Source organism: Thunnus thynnus, chromosome 6 (genome assembly GCF_963924715.1).
Source record: "Thunnus thynnus chromosome 6, fThuThy2.1, whole genome shotgun sequence".
NCBI lineage: Eukaryota > Metazoa > Chordata > Actinopteri > Scombriformes > Scombridae > Thunnus > Thunnus thynnus.
Window position 1 is genome coordinate 33977719 of NC_089522.1, and position 15714 is coordinate 33993432.

The 15714-nt window shown below is 38.6% G+C and overlaps 1 protein-coding gene and 5 non-coding genes across 6 annotated transcripts in view; all 6 read left to right on the top strand.

Annotated features, from left to right (window-relative positions):
- itpr3 (inositol 1,4,5-trisphosphate receptor, type 3) overlaps window positions 1-15714 on the top strand; it is an 81710-nt gene that overhangs the window by 40464 nt on the left and 25532 nt on the right. Inside the window, exons 19-28 of the mRNA XM_067593508.1 lie at window positions 226-341; window positions 2333-2584; window positions 5182-5326; window positions 5421-5565; window positions 6934-7148; window positions 7274-7394; window positions 8661-8715; window positions 9226-9391; window positions 10058-10216; window positions 12968-13042. Coding sequence (XP_067449609.1) covers window positions 226-341; window positions 2333-2584; window positions 5182-5326; window positions 5421-5565; window positions 6934-7148; window positions 7274-7394; window positions 8661-8715; window positions 9226-9391; window positions 10058-10216; window positions 12968-13042 — 1449 coding nt within the window. The remainder of the gene's footprint in view (window positions 1-225; window positions 342-2332; window positions 2585-5181; window positions 5327-5420; window positions 5566-6933; window positions 7149-7273; window positions 7395-8660; window positions 8716-9225; window positions 9392-10057; window positions 10217-12967; window positions 13043-15714) is intronic.
- trnak-uuu (transfer RNA lysine (anticodon UUU)) lies at window positions 2687-2759 on the top strand. The gene has a single exon. It is a non-coding gene; the product is annotated as a tRNA-Lys (tRNA).
- On the top strand, window positions 3251-3323 carry trnak-uuu (transfer RNA lysine (anticodon UUU)). The gene has a single exon. It is a non-coding gene; the product is annotated as a tRNA-Lys (tRNA).
- Window positions 3845-3917, top strand: trnak-uuu (transfer RNA lysine (anticodon UUU)). The gene has a single exon. It is a non-coding gene; the product is annotated as a tRNA-Lys (tRNA).
- Window positions 4372-4444, top strand: trnak-uuu (transfer RNA lysine (anticodon UUU)). The gene has a single exon. It is a non-coding gene; the product is annotated as a tRNA-Lys (tRNA).
- On the top strand, window positions 4874-4946 carry trnak-uuu (transfer RNA lysine (anticodon UUU)). Its single transcript has one exon. It is a non-coding gene; the product is annotated as a tRNA-Lys (tRNA).

Sequence of the window (15714 nt, forward strand, 5' to 3'; positions counted from 1 at the left end):
TCATTGTATTCATTTTGTTTGCATTTGTAGTTTTAAAGAAGTAGTTCAACTTTTTGGGAAATACGCTGATTCAGTTTCTTTCTTAGAATAAGATATCAAAGGTTTGATATCCACTTTCTTAATCTCAGAGAGAAAGAAAAGAAGAGTATTTCCTAAAATGTTGCTGTAACAAGTGAAGCTGAAGATGATCATCTCTCTCTAATCAGTTTGTTTCTGTTCCTGTAGGTGTGGCTGTTGTGGACAGACAAGACCAATGAGAAACAGGAGAAGAGCATCAGACAGCTGGCTCAGGAGGCGAGGCAGGGAAACGCTCACGATGAGAACGTCCTTACCTACTACAGGTAGACACACTGAGGGTAGATTTTGCTTCCATGTTTCAGGGATCATAGTTGGAGTAAATAATATTCAAGGTTTTATTGAATTTAAAGGACGGGTCAACAGTCAGGAGCCCAGATGAACAGTGAAAGCTGTTTTTCTTGCTGTAATCATTCCTCCTGTTCATACTGACCATTAGAAGATCCCTTCATAATGACCTTACAATGGAAGTGATGGAGGACAAAATCCACAGTCCTCCTTCTGTGCAAAAATGTATTTAAAAGTTTATCTGAAGCTAATATGAAGCTTCAGCGTCCAAATGAGTCAAATCAAGTAGATATCTTTCAACGTTACAGTCTTTTTAGTGCCAAAGTCCCTCTTTTTGTTACTATACTTCCACCTGCAGCTCAACAGGGAAACACTGTCCGAGGAAACACAAAGAGGGAATTTGATGCTAAAAAGACTGTAAATGTGTCAGATATCCACTTGATATGACTAACTCAGACTGCTGAAGCTGAATAGAAGCTTCACACAGACTTTGGCCTCCATCACTTCCATTGAAAGCACATTAGAAGGGGATCTTTTAATATCCAGTAGCAGTATTTCCATTAACCTAGTTTTATGCGCATTTTGATGTATCGCATTAAAAAAGCTTAATGGAAACGCCAAAATTCAGGAAAAAAAAACCTCCTCAATTTCGCTAAAATGGTTTTATGCTCACTTGAAGTGGATTTTGGAGATGTCGAAGAAGAGTTTATGCGCAAAATGGATTATGGAAACACATTTGTCGAATAAATAATGATGTAACGAATGTTTAACTCACACGACTGATCGTCTGTTTCTGCTCTCGGCGTCTCCAGATAACATGAAGCATGGCCAATACTAGCTGACATGAAAGAACAATTACAACTTACCCAATTGAAACAATTTCCTGAAGGCTTCTCTCCATTTGTCTCTCGTCAAGGCAATATAACTATTTGTTTTGTTTCCGCTTGGCATCCTCTACTTCTTCTACTGTTTACCGGCAGATTATTTAAGCCTATACCGCCATCCACTGATGAAACTATGTGTTGCGTAGCCTAGTGTATTCGCTTCAAACCAGTTGATGGAAACGCACCTAATTTGCATTTTCCTTTTTGCGACATTTCAAAAGTTTGCTTAAAATTATCTTGAAAATCTAATGGAAACACGGTTATTATGAACAGGGGGAATGATTACAGTGAAAACCTATTTCACTGTTCATAATGGTGTCTCTAATGGTGTGTTTAGACAGAAGGTGAAGCAAATTTTTCACGTGATGCGATTACATACAAAGTCAATGCAAAACCTTGAGTAGATGCAAAATTTTCTGCGGGCAACGCGATTAGAGGCGAGAAGGCATCCGTGTGAGTTGAAAATGTTCCAACTTCAGTGAAAAAAAATTCATACGTATCACAGGACTTTATGCATGTTCTTCATAAATGTACAGAGGAGAGGGGGGAAAGGAGAGAGACTGGAGGGAAAGAACAGAAAGAACCAGAGTCTCTGGTGAGTTCTGAGTTCAGTCAGAGGCTGAACTGAACATAAACACACAGAAACTCTCCTGAACACAGAAGGTGCATGCCATTGCTAGCTGGCTTACAGCTAATGTTCAGTAATGTATTTTGGCTGTCTGGAATGAATAAACATAGATGATCCAACAATGAAACTCCAGTAACTTGAGGCAAAAATTTGCTTTGTGTTCTGTCTGAACACTCCATTAGAGAGTCTATAGACGAAAGCGACATTTCTAAAACTAAAAGATTATTAAAAAAAAGAGGATGTCCACTGTTTGATATATATGTAACAGTTACAAACAGTCCTGTTTGTAGCAGTAGAGGAAACATCAGGGGGGTCTCCAAAACCATTAGGATTCATGCTATAGGGACCATGAACATCCACTGCTGGTCAAATTTCATGGAAATGTGACCAACACCAGCAATATTCAGACTAAATCCAGTAAATCACTGATTCTCTGTCTGTCTGTGGATGTCCTCAGGTACCAGCTGAAGCTCTTTGCCCGGATGTGTTTGGACCGTCAATATCTGGCCATAGACGAGATCTCCAAGCAGCTGGACGTGGAGCTCATCTTCCTCTGCATGATGGACGAGACGCTGCCCTTTGACCTCCGGGCGTCCTTCTGTCGCCTCATGCTGCATGCCCACGTGGACCGAGACCCTCAGGAGCTGGTGACTCCCGTCAAGTTCGCCCGCCTCTGGACCGAGATCCCCACCTCCATCACCATCAAAGAGTTAGTTGCTTTTAAGTATTCCTTGAGAATTGTTATTGGAGTTATGAGAAGAGACGATTCTTATCCCACCTGATCGGTTTTGTTGAGTTGATGAAGAATGAAGCCTGGATAGCTCAGTCGGTAGAGCATCAGACTTTTAATCTGAGGGTCCAGGGTTCAAGTCCCTGTTCAGGCAAAGTAATCCCATCTGTTATCCATGTTCACATTGTGAACACAAGAGTTCAACCAGCAACTGCTGCATCTTCATTCTGAAGTATCTTAAAGTGTCAATGACACCCACTAGATGCTTCAACTGACTCCCAGTCCGGACGCCTCGACTTAAAATAAAATTTGATGTACAAATGAACTTCAGAGAGAAATGAAAATGTTCTTGCATGAGGTTCCGTGTGTTTAATTAAACAGGCACCTTCTTTGTTTCCTAGTAAACACCAGAGGACACCTTTAAGAGTCTTAAACTGAATCCAAATGTCCACTCTCATGCAGACATGTGAACTGAGTCCTCATAGAGTTTAGTCATACCTACCATGATGTGTTTGAAGTAAAGATTATAAATTTCTTGCAAACCAACTACCAAAAGAAATATACTGTCAAGCCAGTACCTGGTGTATTATTATATGATTTGGGATCTGGATTCAGGATGAGTCCTCAGATTAGAGTCTTCATAGAGCATGGATAGCTCAGTCGGTAGAGCATCAGACTTTTAATCTGAGGATCCAGGGTTCAAGTCCCTGTTCAGGCGAAGTAATCCCATCTGTTATCAATGCTCACATCATAAACTCAAGAGATTAACCAGCAGCTGCCATGTCTTGAGTATCTTAAAGTGTCACTGACACCCACTAGATGCTTCAATTGACTCCCAGTCAAAAAAACTCAATTTGATGTGGAATACTTGTACAAATGAACTTCACAGAGAAAAGAGCTTTGGGAGAAAGAAAAATGAAGATGTTCTTGCATGAGTTTTGGTGACACTTAATTTAAACAGACACATTCTTTGTTTCCAAGTAAACTCCACAAGACATCTTTAAGAGTTTTAGACTGAATCCAAATGTCCACTCTCATGCAGACTTGTGGACTAAAGGCCTTAAGTCTTCACAGAGTTCCGTCGTACCTACCGTGATGTGTCTGAAGTAAAGATTATAAATTTCTTGTAAACCAGCTACCAAAAGAAATATACTGTCAAGCCAGTACCTGGTGTGTTATTATATGATTTGGCATCTGGACTCAGCATGAGTATTTCCCCCAGAGGAAAGTTCACATGGAGCCCGGATAGCTCAGTCGGTAGAGCATCAGACTTTTAATCTGAGGGTCCAGGGTTCAAGTCCCTGTTCGGGCGAAGGAGTCCAACCTGTTAACTCAAGAGATCAACCAGCTGCTGTCATGTCTGGAGTGTCACTGACACCTGCTGGATGCTCCACCTGACTTCTGATGTGGAATACTTGTATAAACAAACTTCACTGAGAAAAGTGAAAGATTTTTGGTAAATGAAAATCTTCTTGCATGAAGTTCAGTGTGTTTTGGTGACACTTAATTTAAAGAGAAACTATCTTTGTTTCCCAGTAAACTCCACAGGACACCTTTAGGAGTCTTAGACTGAATCCAAATGTCCACTCTATGCAGACTTGTGGACTGAGTCCTCATAGAGTTCAGTCACACCTACCATGACGTGTCTGAAGTAAAGATTATAAATTTCTTGCAAACCAGCTACCAAAAGAAATATACTGTCAAGCCAGTACCTGGTGTGTCAGTATATGATTTGAGTATTTCCTCCAGAGAAGCTTTCTCATGCAGCCTGAATAGCTCAGTCGGTAGAGCATCAGACTTTTAATCTGAGGGTCCAGGGTTCAAGTCCCTGTTCAGGTGAAGGAATCCTATCTGTTAATTCAAGAGATCAAGCAGCAGCTGATCTCCCAGTCAAAAAGCCTCAATCTGTGGAATACTTGTACAAATGAACTTCACAGAGAAAAGTCAAAGAGTTTTGGGAGAAAGAAAATGTTCTTGCATGTGTTTCTGTTGTAAACAGAAACTATCTTTGTTTCCTAGTAAACTCCACAGGACACCTTTAGGAGTCTTAGACTGAATCCAAATGTCCACTCTCATGCAGACATGTGAACTGAGTCCTCATAGAGTTCAGTCGTACCTACCATGATGTGTCTGAATTAAAGATTATAAATTTCTTGTAAACCAGCTACCAAAAGAAATATACTGTCAAGCCAGTACCTGGTGTGTCAGTATATGATTTGGGATCTGGACTCAGCATGAGTATGTCCTCCAGAGAAAGCTTCTCATGGAGCCCGGATAGCTCAGTCGGTAGAGCATCAGACTTTTAATCTGAGGGTCCAGGGTTCAAGTCCCTGTTCGGGCGGTAAACCTTCATCTTTCCAGTTTGATCTGGGTTTTTGGTATCTCCTGTCTCTCCTATTTGTAGAACTGATCTGATGTACAGAAACACCATGAAGTTTGAAGTAGAGTGTTTCCTTCAACCACAAGAAACAATTGACATTGACCAGACAGACCTTTGACAAATGTTTATATGGTCAAAGGTCATATTTTTAGCTTTTACTTTTTTGCTTGATTATTCTGGTGTGTGTGATCCTCAGTTATGACTCCAACATGGACGACAGCAGAGACAACAAGAAGAACCGTTTCTCCAACACCATGGCGTTCATGGAGGAATATCTCAACAACGTGCTGCATGACGAGCTGCCGTTCCACAATGAGGAGAAGAACAAACTCACATATGAGGTCAGATATCGGCCTCTCCTCTCCTCCTTCTACAACTCTCTCCATCCATCAGTCTTTTCATCTGTAATCACTTCACTCACTGTGTCGTCTCCAGGTGGTGAGTTTGGCTCGACATTTGATCTACTTTGGTTTCTACAGTTTCTTTGAGCTGCTCAGACTCACCAGAACGCTGCTCGGCATCATCGACTGCAGACCAAACCCCGCACATGCAGGACTCTTATTCAACGATGACGGTTCAGGTACTGTTTGTTCTGTTACTGTTAACCTGATGCAGAGGTTTTCAAGTTGTGAGGGAGCTGAAGGGAAGAATTTGCCTCAAAAACTCTACTTTGAGTCATAACTCAAAGTCAAATCCGAACACACAGACATGATACATGTAATTTAACTATTGAGCCTTCTTAGAATTTCTAGTAAAATGCTTTGTTTTTGGCTATTTTTTTGTTGTCAACAAATCTCATGTTTGGATCCAAACTAACAATGAACTGATCCACTAATAAATATTACATGTGTATCAAAGCCTGATATATCTTATTCCTCCATTGTTGTCCAAAAACTATTAAAAACATGTCAGTGAGCCACACTGCTGCACTGGGTGACATGTTCCTTCATCATGAAGAGTTTGGTCCCGTTAGTTTGTTTAGAAACGGCTCCAAAGACGAATAACAGCATCATGTTTTCAGTCTCAGGAGAGTAGTTCTGTGTAAGGCAGACGCCACTGAGCATGTGCAGGAATGCGGTTCTGTTTACAGCTTCACTAGCTTGGTCTGCTACATATCACAACCTCTGGACTTTGCATCGAAGTTCTTATATAATATATATATGATACATTTATAATGTGGCATAAAGTCAAGAGGTTGTGATATGTCACACAACAAGCTAATGAAGCTGTAAACAAAGTATAGAATGCTTGTTAGCTTAGCATGCTAGCTGGTTTAATGTCCTGTTTGTTGTTTGGTTTAGTTGGTGGTTCAGGCAGTGTGCTGGTTACCATAACATGCTGTTAGCATGCTAGTTAGCTTAGCCCTGCTGGTTAGCTTAACAGGTTGGTAACAGTCAATGTTAGTATGATATGAACAGTGGCGAGCTAGTCTAGCAGCTCTGGTTTGGACCAGTAAATGTCACAAATTTCAAGCTTAGAAATATGGAGTATGAATGAGAAAGTACAGTCAGAACTTATTTAGGAACAGCTGTTCAATCTAATGTAATCCAACACAACAGCTCTGCCATGAATTCTACTTTAATGAAGCTTATTCATTTTCAGTTTTTGTTGACATTGTCAGAAAGGTGATGATTCTACTTTATTATTGAGGTTGTAGTGGTTGGTGGTGTACTGGAGTGCACACCTCATTAACATACACATGGGGGACAAAATATTAGGAACACTTTTCAATGCATATTACTGTATTAAGCATCACAATGCAAGTAACAAAAATTACTTTTTTAAAATAATGATGACTTTGGTAAATTTCCCCAGCTCTCTGAATATACTGTAGGTCACATGATGTATGACCATGTTTCATAACAGTTATATGGCTCTTCTTTTGAAATAATTAATAAATAACACAGGACATCACTTTGTTGTTGTAACCTTGTCTGTCTGTCTAAAGGGAAAAATGTGAAGCGCTCCATACACGGGATGGGTCAGATGATGTCCACCATGGTGCTCAACAGGAAGCAGTCCTTATTTGGTGGTCCAGGAGCCCGAGGGGCGGGGTTGGGGGCGGGACTTGTACTTGAAGGACAGAGAGGCAGTAAGGACAGTATAGACAAGATGGACCTGACAGTGATGGACACCAAGCTGAAGATACTAGAGATATTACAGGTAACCAATATTAAACTGATGAGATTCTGGAGGAAGTGATGAACCAGTGAATAAGAGCAGATTATTTTAATTTGAAAAAGTTTCTTACTGCAGCTGAAATTGAACTCAACTCTCGTCCTCATCAGTTCATCCTGAACGTTCGTCTGGACTACCGCCTCTCCTTCCTGCTGTCTGTCTTTAAGAAGGAGTTTGTGGATGTTTATCCCATGGCTGACGCTGACGCCACCACTAACATGGAGCACGCAGGTAAAGAGACGACACATGCATTTTGGGTTTTTAGAGCTTTTAACTTAACATACAGACACAACAGACAGACAGAATTACACTTTCTACAGTTGCTGATTAATTAAACTTTTAAGTGTGTTACTTCTGAGTCTCGAATAGTTTTTTTCTCCAGTTCTTACAGTCTCCAGTTTTTTCATTACAGTTTTTTTATGATTGGTTATATGCACAGTTCATTACTAAGTCCACATGTTGAACTTTACCAACACAAAGCTGCACAAAGCAGCTCATCTTACACAAAATAGCAAATCCTTCCTTCAGACACGAACACAACAACTCACATGTCAACCAGACACACACTGAGATAAAAACACTAACAACAGGCAGCACATGAGAATCTTTTTATGGCCGTCTGTGAAGTTACATCACTGTTTTATTGTGTAAATGTAGTTTTAACGGTTGATAGTGTATAAATGTGTATATAGTATAAATACAGTCAGATGTGTAGCTCTCTATAGATCATAATAGACAGAACAGAATAACAGAAATGCAGCAGGAAAACTTTCAGTGGGCTTTATTTCTGACAGCACGTCTTGTTTTTTGGTTGAATCTAGATGTATTTCAGTGTGGTTATGACTGGATGTAAGTGTATAAAATGTGCTGCAGATCCACAGAGTTTTGTTGCTTGTTTGTGTTTGAGTGAGAAAAGTATTGAGGACATTTGAAGGCTGTAGTCACTGAATGCTTTCTGTGTGAAAACACTGCAAAACTGTTTTATTTAAATTATTGCTGTTTCGTCAACTGTGTGAAGAGTTTTAACATGTGGACTCAGTGTTGAACAGTGCAGGTAACCAATCTTCACTGAAATACGTGTTTCCTGCTTAGGAACTGCTTATCGCCATCATTGTCTCACATCTTTTTATGGCACCTAAATAACATTTCTCCAAAACAATTATTATCTGACATTTTCAAAGTGCATTCCCGTGCTCTATCTTGACACACATCCTGCAGCGTCTGGTAAAGGTGTGTGTTATTACTTTTCCCAATGCTTCCAGACGTCCCAGTCACCATGGAAACAACAGGTAGAACCCAGATGAACTCTTAAATTTGTCAGTTTAGAGTAAAAATGTAATAAATCTAGAGGCTTTGTTTACACCACAAGTCTTTTTCCACCCATTTCTTTTATTTTTAACCCCTAAATCTAAATCTTTTTCCTGTGTTTAACTATGAAAGCAACCTGTGTACGTGTGTGAATAAACTCAAACCACATTACTGTTTGTCCCTCCTCAGCCACCATCAACCTGCAGTATATTGGGGAGCAGGCGGAGGCCATGTTTGGAGTCGGGTATGTAATGCTGACACATGTACATGTTTTATTCAGATAAAAAGATACAAATTAGACTAGTGATTGATGCAACACAAAGAGTGTCATTTATTTATAAGATGTCCTTGTGGAGAATATGTAGCAAAAACATCAAGAGAACCCAAACAAAAAATAGTGGAACATGAACGTACCATAAAATGCAAAAAAGAGATCTATTCAGTAAAAGCACATTTTATGGAAGTAGTAATATCTGGGAATTGAGAAGGTACGTTTGTCAAAGAGAGGAGAGGATTTGGAGAAATTGCTCCTTCAGAGGGAGATGTTCAGGATTTGTAGGCTTTAATGAGGGTTAAATGGTGAACTAGACCTGAAGTCATTTTTGTGGGTTTTTTTGGGTCATATTTGTTCTCACATTAAAAAAAAAATTGTTCATAGATGGATGTTTTGTGTTTAATAATGAAATAATTGATTGGGACTATTCATAAATGTCAAATGGTGCCTGTGTGTGTGTGTGTGTGTGTGTGTGTGCAGTAAGGGGAACAGTATCCTGGAGGTGGATGACGAAGGTGGCCGTATGTTTCTGCGGGTGCTGGTCCACCTCACCATGCACGACTACCCTCCTCTTGTGTCTGGAGCCCTGCAGCTGCTCTTCAGACACTTCAGCCAGAGACAGGAAGTGCTGCACACCTTCAAACAGGTACACAAACACACACACATGAACACATTCACAATCTATACAATCAGACTTCTTTTTGCAAGCAGCTGAGTTTCTGGTGGAGTTTCTAATATAGTTTTGGGTTATTTTATTGACATTTTACTTATTTTACAGCATATTGAATACATGTTTGCGGCTGGTTTAGATGGTAACAGATGCTTTGTGGCTCTCTGTGACCACTCATTTAAAATAATAATAAACTTAATTTGTGTAGCACCGTTCATGCATGAAGTGCAGCTCAAGTTATTTCATGTTTTTAATTGCTTCTGAAAATGTATTTTTACCTTATTCCCTTGTTCAATTTGGGTAAATTTGTCTGTGTGTGTTTGTTTGTGTCTTGTAAAGCACTTTGCAATCTGTAGTTTTGGTAAGTGCTTTATAAGTGAACTTAAATATGATATTATTACACAATATAATAACTTGGCACGTAAAGATAAGAGGCTGGTGTGAGACGACCACCAACAATAAGAAACAATCTGATATATTTTCCCCTAAAGTCTCACTTTTCTAAACAAAGCACTTCACAATAACTGAGGAAGGGAAACAAAATGTCAAGAACACAGAAGGAGAGTAACAGAAAAAAAACAAGCCACTGTCAGCAGAACACCAATATTAAAATCTCCAAAATGTTTCTCTGTGCATCTGCAGGTCCAGCTGCTGATCTCGGCTCATGATGTGGAGAACTACAAGCTGATCAAGGCGGATCTGGATCGCCTCCGGACGCTGGTGGAGAAATCTGAGCTGTGGGTGGAGAAGAAGAGCACAGGAGGAGGAGACGGGAAGAAGGAGAAGAAAGAGAAAGGAGAGGTAAGGAGGAAGAACATTATTTACACACAATTTTGTGCGTTCGGCTGGTTGGTGTTTGTCCGTCTCGGCCAAGTATCTGGAGCGTTTCCACTCAGGTTTTTTTATGTGCAAATTGAAAATGTGAATAAAAACAGGCGGATGGAAATGCACGCAAATAAAAAAGACAAAGGAGTTCAAGGAGCACGGTAAAACGAGAAGAGCAGTATCATCAGCATATAGCTTTAGTTTGACAAAGGAATTTCAATTTAAAAGGAGCTGAAGTTAATGTTCAATCTTCATAATTAATGATCATAGACTTCTATTCTTTTTTCATGACTCATGTTTCCATGGCTGTGTGACATTTCAAGCTGCTGTAAATAACAGTACAATTAACTGCATCACTAACTAGCTAACTTAAAGTCACCGCGTATTCCAGCACAACAAAAGTTTCTCTTGGCAGAAGGGTAACATGTATTAATATTCTGAATATTACTGAACTAACTACTGACCTAAAACAAAATAATGTATTACATATCTTGGTTTTTGAGCTTCCTGTACGTTGGTGTGGGGCTTGCTGGTGTCTGACCTGGCAAAGGTTTAACAACATGGTCCTGGGTTCAGATTTGGCTTGAGACTTTTGTTGCATGTCTCACTGTCCTTACTCTCTCTTTATTGTGTCTTTCTGCTGTGACATAAACGTGCAATGCTCCAAAAATGTCTTTATGTTCAGCAGTGTGTTTTATTAATGTTTTTTCTAAATGCCATACACCTTATACACACTTGTACTGCATATCAAACTACTATTACAACAACCTAACAAGCAATAAGACTGAAATACTTTGTTTTTGTTCATGTTAGCTGTTTGCTGTTTGAAAGGCCAGTTTATTTTGTTTGTTTGTTTTCATGACAAACAAAGCAATCAAGTTGTTTTTTCTGTAATTTGATTGACAGTCTGTACAGCTGCCTGTCTGCTCCTACTTTTCATGGACATTGCTAGTTAGCTTTGTAGAAAGATTACGTCTCCATTCTTAGTTCCACCTACAAAGCTCTGATTGCTCAATTATTCCTCCAACCGGGGAAACAGGTGTCAAACACAATCCCAGACTAATTTGAATTGCTGAACGAATCGGAAATGTGGACGGCGATTCGGATGTCTGGAAGGAATCTAGTAAAACATAAGGAACACAAAAGACCCAAAAATGAAGAAAGGGCTTTCTGTGTGGCGAAACCAAAGACTTATTGTAGGAATTAATCCTAACAAATTAACTTATTTAAACATTTCTTTCAGAAAGTGTTTAAAGAAATATCAAGAAGAGGTTGCTTTTCTTGCAGAAATAAAATACTTGTTTTCATATTAAAATGAATTTTCATTTGCATACCCTGTTTATCACCACAGATGCATTCAATTTGCAGAAACCGCGTGCAGCCCAAAATTCAGCACTTTGTGGACTGTATTGGCATCTGTGTCGTACTTACTTTTCTTTATTTCTGAACATTTTTGCCTTTATTTGACAGTCTGAAAGTGCAGAAAGACAAGACATAGGGGTAGAGAGAGGAGGCCCTGCAACAGTGATCAAACCATGGACGTTGCGTTTATGTGGCATGCGTCTTAACCAGTGTGCGACTGTGGCACCTGTGAATTTGAAATTAAATGTTGAGGTCAGAAACACAGATGATGCCTTTAACATCAGAGTGGTTCTTAACAAAAGAATAACTAATCACGGTGAAGGCACCCTAAAAAGACAAGTTAACAGTTCGATCAAGTTCATCTTAAAACAACATTATTGTGTATTTAAAATACAATCAAACAGACTGCTAGTGTTGCAAATCTCCTCTTACAAGAGCACAAGAAAACAAGGATACAAGGAAACTACATATGACACTTCACATAAATGAAGCTTTAGTTTCAGTTCAGCAGAACACCGAAATCAAGCTTCCATAAGCTGATTGGTATCACTTGTTTCAGTCATACGCAGCATCAGTGGTTTCTTCATCAGCTGACTAGCAACATCCAATCATTTTCATGCAGCTGTACAGCATTTGTTGTCTCAGTGTTAAAGGACAGCTTCACAATATTTCCATTCTGTCCTAAAACATCAGTCAGGAGCCCAAAACAAACAGTGAAACCTGTTTTTCTCGCTGTAATCATTCCTCCTGTTCATACTGACCATTAGAAGATCCCTTTATAATGACCTTACAATGGAAGTGATGGAGGACAAAATCCACAGTCTGAAGCTAATATGAAGCTTCAGCATCCAAATGAGTCAAATCAAGTAGATATCTTTCAACGTTACAGTCTTTTTAGTGCCAAAGTTCCTCTTTTTGTTACTATACTTCCACCTGCAGCTCAACAGGGAAACACTGTCCGAGGAAACACAAAGAGGGAATTTGATGCTAAAAAGACTGTAAATGTGTCAGATATCCACTTGATATGACTAACTCAGACTGATGAAGCTGAATAGAAGCTTCACACAGACTTTTAAATGACTGTGTGGACACACTGTGGATTTTATCCTCCATCACTAACATTGTAAGCACATTTGAAGGATCTTTTAATAGCCAGCATGCCCTCTTTCTCTGTTCATATGGACACCTTACTGCTGTTTTAAGACACACTGGAAACAATGCAAACCTGTCCTTTAAGCTTGATTTATTAGATACAACATTTATACTCTAATCTGTTGTATTAGTTTGATTTGTGACGTAAGTGTGTATAATGTAGTACTGTACCCAAAGAACTGCATATGCTGTCTTACCCTCTGCATCCTGCAGGGGGCATTAGAGGAAACAACACCTAAGAAGGACAAACTGGAGAAGAGCAACGAGAACTACCAGAAAGTCAAAGAGGTCAGAAAACTATTCTGTCTTCATTTTAAATGTTTTAGAAATGTTTTCTTCATCTTTGGTGTTGAACATTTCCCAGAGATCACCTGTCAATCAATCAGTGTGGGCGGGACTGTGATGTTTCTTTCCTTCATGAGTTCCTGTAGGTGGCGTTCTTGTCTTTGTCTCTTCAGCAATGTTGGCTTTCACTACTCCAGATAATTTTGTTTATTTATTACAAATGCAGAGGAAAATTAAAGGATACATTTTATACATATATTCAAAGACTTACCAGTGGCTTTCATCATTACTTATGTCCATACTGGCTGTGAGGTTCTTCCCTCCTAACATGACTGCACTCTAAAAAGATGGAGGACAAAATCTGAAGTCCTCGTGTATGAAAACACGTTCAAAAGTTCCACCAATCAAAACAATTATTGACCTTTTCTTTCACATGGTCGATTTTGACTTTCAAGTGTGCAGTTGTTGCCGCTAAATGTCTTGTGAATGAGTTCAGCTTTCAAACAATCTGTGTCTTTTAATCACAAGCTTTTAAAGCAGGTGTCACAAACTGTTCACTTTAGACACCGTTGTTTGATGCTCCAAAGTAATCATCTTTTCATCCTCCCAGTCCTGTGACTGGAGCTGCAACGATTAGTCAATTTATCAATTGGTTGCCAACTATTAAATTAACTATTAACTATTTTGATAATCAAGTCATAATTTGGAGTCATTTTTTAAGAAGAAATGTCCAATTTATCTGGTTCCAGCAACTTAAATGTGAATATTTTCTGTTTTTTTTAGTCCTCTATGACAGTAAAATGAACATCTTTGTGTTGTTGACAAAACAAGATATTTGAGGACATCATCTCAGGCTTTGGGAAACACTGATCGACATTTTTCACCATTTTCTGACATTTTATGGACCAAACAACTAATCGATTCATTGGAGAAATAATCGACTCTTCTTGTGACTTGACCAAAGGTGTTTCAACTTGCATCCTCATCGGTCATCTTGCCTGAAGTTAGAAAATGAAAGTGGATATCTTTCAAAGTTCCAGTCTTTTTAGTATTAAATCCCCTCTTTGTTGGATAGTAACACAAGTTAGCTGTTTCCATCCTGCTTCCAGTCTTTATGCTAAGCTAAGCTAACCACACCGCACTCTACTGAACACACAGACATGAGACTGATATCCATCTGAACTGCTTACTCGCAGAAAGATGTTGAACTATACCGTGAAGATTTTCTTAAACATACATATCACGCTAAAATCATATTGGCTTTTTGTCATTTTAAACAATTTTTGGATGCTTTCGATTAGTGATTTATTTTTGACTTTATACAAAGTTTGAGTCAGTGGGTTAACTGGTTATTGATAAAATGTTCTCTTTTTGTTTTATCTAAATTGTATTCCACACTGTTAGTAATGTATGGAACTATAAGTGAACAGTATTAAGTGTATAAAGAAATTAAGAAAGATTTAAGAAATCCTTGATTTTATACAGTATTGCAACAGACTTAAACATTTTTGCTTTCACATAATTTGTATGTGTGTATTATCTATTATTACTGCCAAACATTTGATTTCATTTATAACAAGCATATTTTGTGAATTTAATGTGGTTTATGTTAATTTGCATTGTTAGTTTGTTAAAATCAAACCAACTCTTTCTCAACAGTATCCAAAAGTTGTTACCTTGTTACCATAGCAAACATCATTGCATAATCTGCAAATAAAACAAAATGTACTTTTTAATATTTATCATTAAAACAAAATAAACAGTAGTTGGCCTAACATTGAGCCTTGGGGAACCCCTGAAGTAACATTTCCATAATATTGCATGAAAGTTATTTATTTGAATGTACTGGTATCTATATTTTAGGTACCAACTCCTTTCTCCATACTTCCACACAGTTATCAATGTATGGAACTATAAGTAAAATGTATAAAATGTATAAGAGTTTAGTCTCAGTTGAAACCAACTCTTTAGAAGTTTGTGTTCCATCTTCAGAGTATTCAAATACTCTTACCACAACAAAACAAGTTTGTTTAATCTGAAAATAATATAAAGCTTATTATTTGGTGTTTAAGATAACAAATATAGTGTATGTACAAAATAAACAATAGTGGGCCTAACATCGAGCCTTGGGGAACCCCAAGTAACCTTCAGTCATTTTGAATCAAAGTTTTTTGAACATGCTGGTATTTATCTAACCTGTATCTACTTACTTATATAATTCCATACTGCCATACAGTAAGTAATGTAGTAATGTATGTATGGACCCTTAATACTTCACTGATTTAGTATAAAATTGCTGAACTCTCAATGGGCAGTTTTTTTAAAAGAGGATTAAAAATCGATGCAGCAGAACCAGAGATCTCGTCTTTTTTATTCCACACGTTCTTCTTGTCAAAATCTGGTGCCTACATTACCCACAATGCAACTGGGGATTGTGGTGTGTTATGCTAGTAGCAGCTAATGTAGCCTGGAGCTGCTAGCCTCCCGGAGAGAGGAGGAGCTACAGAGGTCTGCTAACTTCACTTCTCTCTAACTCCACACCCCCAGATTTTTTTACTTTTCAAACTTGTAGTCTTCAGCCCCAACCAATGCTGACTCAAGTGACATCATCAGTGACATCGTCAGGGATGTCATCGTCAGGGAAAGGATTTATACTACTTTTTACACAGAGAACA